The 8,312-nt window shown below is 38.4% G+C and overlaps 1 protein-coding gene across 1 annotated transcript; it reads left to right on the top strand.

Annotated features, from left to right (window-relative positions):
• Positions 1 to 992: 992 nt before the first annotated feature.
• LOC137188436 (hydroxylysine kinase-like) lies at positions 993 to 7,967 on the top strand. Its single transcript, XM_067598103.1, has 4 exons — positions 993 to 1,276; positions 3,152 to 3,294; positions 4,157 to 4,337; positions 5,527 to 7,967. The coding sequence occupies exons 1-4, from the start codon at positions 1,030 to 1,032 to the stop codon at positions 5,967 to 5,969; spliced, it is 1,014 nt and encodes a 337-aa protein (XP_067454204.1). The 5' UTR covers positions 993 to 1,029; the 3' UTR covers positions 5,970 to 7,967.
• The last annotated feature ends 345 nt before the right edge of the window (positions 7,968 to 8,312 follow it).

Here is an 8,312-nt window from a genome sequence, read left to right as displayed (position 1 = left end):
TTTGGGGTATCAGGATTGGTTGGTTGGTAGCTTTCATTTATTTTCAACATGGACATCCTGTTTTTGAATCAATGTTTATTAAGTAGTTATTAAGAAATGGTTCATGACAGCTGACAGAATCTTGCTGAGAATATGAATGTCTAGTGATCTCAGTAAATCCTGAAAAGAGGCTGTTGAGAAGTTGCCAAAGGCTGGAAACACAGCCTGACACAATATTAAGAGTATTTCTACCATGTAATTTTCTTAAAGGTGTTGAACATCATCAATATTCAATTTATGTGTTAGAAAGGATAACTGTAACCTTTGGGATGCTAATGTTTTATAACATCTTCACTAAAAATATCTAACGCCATAACCTTTAACGCATCCAAATTACAGTAGAGCTTTCTCTTACCCTTTTTTTTTTTTTTTTTTTTTAGAAAATATCAGCAACATGAAATAAGATATATATACAAAAGTAAATAATGGTGTTTTCTTCCTTGTATTATCAATAAAATATTATAATCTATATATTATGATTAAACATGTATAGTGCAATTAGTTTGATTTAATAGAATATGTAAACATGCAAACTGAGAAAATTACATTTTTTTGGCACTGTGAATAACAAACCAACTGACAAACAGAAGGCTGTCCACACTCACACTGGTGTTGTCATTTATACTGGTTTATTGTCAGTTTGAAGCTGGAGCTATTCTGGGAATTAGTCCACATACTAATCAGAATTATAGTGGTTCTTGTTGTCCTGCCCTAACAGGTACAGTTGTATCTGTTATTCACTCTGCCTCTTTACTTTCCCTGAAACCTATGTCACTGGGTTTGGTGTGAAAATTGGCAGATTCACAAGTCACTTAACAACTTTGGCCAGTGAAATTAGTGAGACTCTTCAAATACTCTCTTACTCAGAAAATATACTTACATTTTATGCTACAATTTTTTTGGTTTTACTTACTTATTTTTTGTGCAGATATTGCCACAACTGTCGATTCAAGGCCAACACTGACCCTGCAGCAGGCAACAAAACTGGTAATGCAGCTATATGGAGTGAAAGTGATGGAAATCTCCACCCTACCAAGTTATATTGACCAGAACTTCCTTGTGGTGGACAAGGAGGGCACCAAAAATGTCCTGAAGATTGTGAATTCAGAAGAGAGCAAGAACACCACCTTGCTGGAGGTGCAGACTCTTGCTATGTACCTTCTATGCCAGTATGGAGTGCCTGCTCAGACAGTTCTGCCCACCACCACAGGGCAGCTCATGAGTATGGAAGAAATAGGTAAGAGTAAGTTATCTCTGCAGTCCATATACATAAACTAAGACAAAAGAGTGAATCTCAACCACAAGGGGGCATGAGGTGACTGTCTGCCCAAATTAATGAAGACACACAAAACAGACCAAATCACCTTAAATGTTTGAGACGCAGCAGGTCAGGGAAGGAAAGTGCAACAATCAGTCTTTTGTCCCTGTCAGGATTAAACAAAGAGGAGGAATATTTTGTGCTGCTACCACTACACCAAGCCAGTCTCATGACAGTTCATGAAATAGTCACGAAATTAATTCATAGATTCGTGTACATGGACACGAATTTTCCATTTTTTTCCATTTCATTCCATTTGACACTCAGCACGACTTTCAAACTAATGTATTTCAAACACAGAAGCTGTATTGTTTTTTATCATTTGTTATTCATTTTTAACTATAACCACTACATTGCTCAACATTTACTCACAAGATTTTATCCTTGTTTTTGCTTACTTATCTTAATTTTATCAGTAGCCTACAGTCAATGGTCTGCATCAGTTTGGTGGGCGGACCGGATGATCAGCCACTTGGAAGTAGCCTATTATCCTCACCGTGTTAAGGTTTTCTTTTAATGATATCTTTAACATTTCTCAACACAAGTACACAAAAGTGTCACTGACAACTCAACAATACGATAAGTTAATGTTAAGACCATCAGTTTTTATTGTTTCTCCATTGATTCTGATAAATAACATTTTTTTTTTGTTTGATAGTGGAGGGCTATGGAAGAGCAATGTGTCATAGGTGGATGAGAGGCCTTTGCTGTTTTGGGTTGTCTGCTGTCAGACTGTACTGATTAAATTAAAATAAAGAAATAAAAGCAAGGATAAAATCTTGGGATTAAATGTTGAGTAAAAGAATAACACATGAGAAAAACCATACCGCTTCTGTGCTCCTGAAAATGGAAAATTCATGTCCATTTACACGAATCTATAGACTAAATTTCATGGCTATTTCATGAGACTGCACTTCACAAGGTAAGTGGGTTGCTGCTGTATCTCTATACACAGGAGGCACACTGCCAGTCGAATTATCTGTTGCTGTAGAAGACAGGACTCATGCTCTGATGGCTCAGGGACATTCAAGGAAAGAGAGAGCCAATAGAAAGGGAATGCAGTGTCTCAGGTACAACAGTATTCAGCCTTCAAGGCCTCCTGACAGTAGGAGCTAGGCATGCAGGCTTGTCAAGGCTGCTCACCAGTAAGGTCACAAATGATCTGGTATAAGGTCAGTCAGCCTTGTTGCTGGAGTCACAGTTTGAAAATGCTTCAGGGAGGGTTGAGAAATGTGCTGCCAGAAAGCCCTCACAGCTCACTCCTCCCACGCATTGGTATTTCTCCACATACAGTATGCTTTCATATGTTCCCTGTGACACTTGACATTTTATCTCAACAACATTGGGATGAAAGAGACCTGACGACGTTTACATGCCAAGCAAAGGTGCAGATTTTTATTTAAAGGACAAGTTACTTTCCCTCCAAAGAAATCTACAGCTACGTTGTCAGATAACTAGCTGCTGTGAACAATGAGACATTCATCCATGATAACTACTTGACAAAACTGTGGGTGTGTACACTGTTCTATGTTTAACACCTCTCTGGGGAAAAAAATTCAAAATTTAACACTGATGAAAACTGGAGCGAAGTACAGTCCACTCATTTATGTAATGAAACCAACATCACTAGCTCTGCCTAGTGTGACTAATCCAAGATCAGGGTTAATGTCTGTAATTAAACAGCATTACATGAATCACCAAGGTTAATTGCAAGTTCTAAATCATACTGTACAGTTATGAAATAATACTGAACTGAAAATGTCACTGATTTTTGTATCCACCGTGCCTTATTAGACTGTGGACATGGTGCTCAGATCTACTGTGTGAGGTTGCTGACCTATCTCCCTGGAAAAACCATTGCAGAATCTCCGGTCACACTGCAAGATCTTTATTATTTTGGCAAGATGGCAGCCACCATTGATAACACATTACAACAGGTAGGTCTAGTTATCAAAGTTGTGTGCCAAAATCATTTTTTGAGCAGATGGTCAATGCAACAAACTCTGTCTCATTACATTTGGTTTTCCATATTCACAATTCTGTGTTACAGTTGAACAATTCAAAGCTGCCGATAATTTTTATTCAGATTTATGTATATTTATGTTGTGATGCATATGTGCAGGTATACAGCATATGGCCACCTACCTGGACACTAATACACCTCTATTTTTGTATGAACGATGTGTAATGTGAAAGGGGTCTCTTGTAGTGATGAGCCCACAGACAATAATTCCCCTAAGCACTGCAGAGTGTTTTGGCATCTTTTATCTCATTGTTTTCGTTTTACAACCTGCAACTTGAATGTTTTGTTTCACTCAGCACTCTCATCAACCCTGTTACCAGCTCTTTTCAACAAAAAAGCTCTATTGAAGCCACTGTGCACCACCTGCCTAGCACCAAATGGCACACAGAAAAAGTTAGCTATTCCTTCTACACCTTTTTTTGTGAAGACCAAAACACGATTAAAAAGGGAGTGAATTTTCACCAGGTGTCCAGGAACACAACCCCAAATGAATGCTAATGTTGCTCCGTTTCTGTTGCATATGTAAAAAAAGCAACAACTGCTTGCTAACACATTAGTCATATCAACTATATTAGACAATAGAATGTCAAATATGTGTGTGCAGTTCAGCTTGTTGTTGAGTTCGGCCCCCAAGTGGCCCAAAAAACCCAAAACAAACAAACTAACAAAAAAAAAGATTAATGCAGCTTTAAGGTGTCAAAGGGTTATTATAAAAATATATAGTATTGATATATTATTGATTATATGTATTATTGAAAACAGTTTTATATTTTCAGCTGGTTTCTCCAAATCTTGATGTCCTACAAAAAGAAGATGCACCTTGGAGCTTACTCAACATTCATCTCCTGGAGGACTACCTATCAGTGATAGACGGAGATCCCCTGCAGGAAGTGGTCAAAGCAGTCATTGAACAGTACAAATCATCCGTACAGCCCAAAATCAACTCTTTTCGAAAAGGTAACGCAGACAACAAGTCAACTGTACAAGTATCAAATTTCTGCTCGTTTTGATGAATCATTTTTCTGTGAAATTGTGCATGCAAATGTGCATGTGCATGGACGGCTTTTGCGGCCGCTAAACTTGTGCAACCGAGACGAAAAGACAGCGTGTAATTCACAAAGTACTCGCAAAGGGCGAAATGAAAATTGCGCTGCCAAGCAAATAGCGTCATGGTGCGCCTCCACCGTTTGCATGCGTGTAAATTAGGTAATATTCACACATTCGGCGTAAAAATTGGCCCCTTTCTACACAAATAAGCCTTGTTCGCAAAAACAGCCTAATTTCCAAAGACCAGCGCTAATTGCCACACAAAAATAACAGAGCTCAGGATTCATTCATACAATAAGGGGTTGCTTTGTTACAAAAAGTTTCACCATATAAACCTGGATTGTGTGTGTCCGCTGCTGTGCCATGTGCGTAAATGCGCACAGCCTCTTTCTCAGTGTGGAGACGCACTCATCGTTTCAGCTGCTGTGTGATGCTGCAGCCAGCTGTGACACACAGCCAGCTGTGGGCAATAAACATCAGTACCGATGCTTCTTCGAAATCCTGGATAAAATCAGTGACACTTGAACAACATTATTGTAAGATTTTGTGCTCTCTGCACTTTTCGTTATGGACAAATCTGTGTGCTAAAATATGGATAAAAGCCTTACTTACTTACTCATTTAGACGCAAAACAAGAGCAGATTGCACTACATTCTTTGTGGATTTGGCCCAATGTGTTTTGTGTCTACAGTTTGTTTCCGCTGCCCCCAAGTGGCCAAAAAAACACATTTCTGCAGGTTTAACTAAGTGTTAACCTTACCTGAACCATAGTTTATTTGCTAAAACCATGATCTCTCCCTAACCTTAGCCATACTGTAGCTGTAATGTGCAGATATTATGAAAAGAAAGAATTAAAAAAAATAATTTAAAAACATTAGCAGAATTGTCCAATATCAATGTCTTTGTCTGGTGATAGGTGTGGCTTCACCTGCCCTTTATAAATTAGGTTATATTATTAACTGTATACATTTAGAGATATAGTTTAGATTTAGTGCAACATGACTTTCTGTGAAGCTGCAACCATTAGCTGTGTTGAAGTCAGTAGAAATCCAGATGGCTGGAACTTGGCTTAAAGACACAATGTCTCTGTCTTTCACAGGAATAATACATGGGGATTTAAATGACCAGAACATCATTGTCACTCCGCTTGGCAACGGGCATCATGAAGTGTCAGGCATCCTGGACTTTTCTCTGCTCTCGAATGACTGCTATGTGTGTGAAGTGGCAATAGAAATCATGTACTTGATGCTGGAGCACCCCAGTCCTTTGGATGTAGGTGGAGCAGTGTTAGCAGGCTGGGAGAGCATTATGGTGCTCAGTGAATATGAAAGGGATTCCCTCTTCCTGCTGGTGCTCGGTCGGTTTTGCCAGTCTTTAGTTTATGGACGGTACAATGTCCAAAAATACCCAGACAACAAGAAATATCTCATGACTACAGCCAAAAGTGGGACACGGCTTCTTAACAAACTCTGGGAGCTTGGCAAGGAAGAGGTAGAAAAGAAATGGTTCCATGATGCCAGCACATACTCAGGCAAATTATAAAGTGTTATAAAAGTGTTTATCAAGGGATGAGTTTGTAAGAGAATTAACATTTACATTTACAAAGAATGTTTGGATTGCAGCTTTTTAAAATGTTAAGAGTCCACTAGATGGAGACATCATCCCACTTATCCCATATCCTGTATAAAAGGCCTCTTTTGTGAATCAGTCATTCACACTCACATTCAGGCTTAAAAACCTTCTAATCCGAACAGCTGATTGAGACAACTATAATATGTTTCTAGGAATTTCTGCATAAAATGTGCAGTTCATGGAGAATTTCAACTACAAGTGGGCAGATTAACATTGTACTGTGAGTGAGAAGATGTTCACTCAGCTTCTTTTACCAAATTAAGACTAAATAAATGAGGAAACGATGATCCATAAGACAAGATCTGGCTCTGAATTTAATGCCAGTCCCATAATCCTTAGTAACCCAGCTGATCAGAGAGAAATACACAAGTTCAGATAAAAACAGTCAAAGTAGCAGGAACAATTTTTCCTTTTACTCTCACCTCCATGTGCTGTTGCACTCAAAACACCTCAGTCAGAGCCTTATGTCAACTCTCCCGGCACCATCACACTTCACATACACACCTCGTCTACCTTTCTACATTTCAACCTCCCACCTCAAAGGCACCATCTGCCCTCTGCCCCCGCTGCAGCTCTCGATATGTACCTCCAGTCATGCAGAAAATATCTGTGAATGTCTGCCTGTGTTCACGTTTGTACTCCGTCTGTTTCACTGTAGTTCACCAACATTCGAGCACAGTGAGCCCAAAGTGGCATATATGTGAACCTTTGCACTGTAGCCCTACTAAGCCACATCCCCTCCTCTCTCTTTTCTTCTGTCTCACGCTTGCCTTTTTCTCTTTCTGTCTTTGTAATACTTTAAATCCATGTTCCACAAATTATAGCTGAAATGGAAATGGCAACACTCAAAGGACTTAGCTTAATACACCAACCCCTCTTATCAGTGCCATTAATCCTCTTGGCATTTCAAAACAGAGTGCTGGGTCTACACTACACCTTTTTTAAAATACAGCAGATAAATTTAATTTACACTCCAAAGAACACCAATCTGCAGGCTTTTAAAGTCAGAATTTACTGTTTCAAAAATATATATATACTCTATCCATTGTTGTTCCTCGTGAATTACTTTTCATTTCCTTTATTTTATGTAAGATATATGTAAATATTTCTTTCCAAATAAGGTGTGGTGCAGCGCAAAGACGTTGTGAGAGAAAACAAAACACAACTGAAGGCAAACAGAAAGCATGATCAACTACTGTATCATGAAAATGCCTGAAATGTAATTGAACAGCAGAGACCAAAGACCTCCAATTAAAAAGAAACAAAATAAGATTATTAATAGAAAAGCAGGAACAAAAAAAATACAATAGAATATCATAGAAAAATTAAGGACACAAATCTCAGGGCATTAATTGGCGATGCCTTGAAGGTATTAATGGATATTATATTCATTGTTTTTGAGTACAGCTGGATTACTAACTAAAGAATTAATTTATTCACACACATATTTATCCAATGTAATAAAAAATATATTTATTACAGCCACTTTAAGATTTTGCAGAGCATACGGTATCTCTAAACAAAGAAGAGAAAAAGCTACAGGGTCTTCTACTCTTAGTGCCTAAGGAGAGAGCATATTTTACTTCCCTGTCTCCAACAGTGTTGTGGGTTTGATCTGTCAACTTTCCAATTATAAGCCAGCTTCTCCAACATCAAGCTCTGTGTTACTGATTTCCATTAAAGTATATTTCTGTGACTGCGGTTTGGCTCCTCACGGTCACTTTGTTAGATGATTTTGGACTTTTATACCATGAATGTTGTTATAAATGCTATTGGAGTGAAATACAGTACCAACTTCACATGTCCACACCTTAAGAAATGCATTAATAACCCAAATGTAGTTGGCACATATGACATAATCCTTGCATCCAAAGCTCACCATTAAAACTGAGAATAAAAAAATAAACAAGTCCCAGTGCCCCATAACTTGGCTTCCATTGTGTGTCTTTGTTTTATCAAAAACAACTGATAGACTCTGTCTTTAACAGGGATTCAACAGATGAACAGCTCTTAGCCATCTGGCCAACGCCTTCGCTGCTGCCAAACCGACCTGTTAGGACTAATTCACTTCATAGATCCCTGACAGACGCTCGTGTAATGCATATTAGCTTTACGCCTGGATGATCTATAGTGGCCATGATGTCAGAGTTTGATACAAAGCTAATGTGTCTCTCTCTTTGTAAAAAAAGATGTTTCTCATCTGTTATGGTCATTGACAGTTTGGCAACGTTCTTAACTAACAGGTTTTACACA

This window comes from Thunnus thynnus, chromosome 8 (genome assembly GCF_963924715.1).
Source record: "Thunnus thynnus chromosome 8, fThuThy2.1, whole genome shotgun sequence".
Taxonomy (NCBI): Eukaryota; Metazoa; Chordata; class Actinopteri; order Scombriformes; family Scombridae; genus Thunnus; species Thunnus thynnus.
Note: the sequence above shows the minus strand (reverse complement) of the source record. Positions and strands in the feature narration are given on the sequence as shown.

Excerpts from the sequence above, each read along its gene's own strand:
- LOC137188436 (XM_067598103.1), top strand. The coding sequence starts at position 1,030 with ATGCAGCTATATGGAGTGAAAGTGATGGAAATCTCCACCCTACCAAGT. Across the intron at positions 1,277-3,151 it reads CATGAGTATGGAAGAAATAG|ACTGTGGACATGGTGCTCAG; the intron begins GTAAGAGTAAGT and ends GTGCCTTATTAG. Across the intron at positions 3,295-4,156 it reads TTGATAACACATTACAACAG|CTGGTTTCTCCAAATCTTGA; the intron begins GTAGGTCTAGTT and ends TTATATTTTCAG.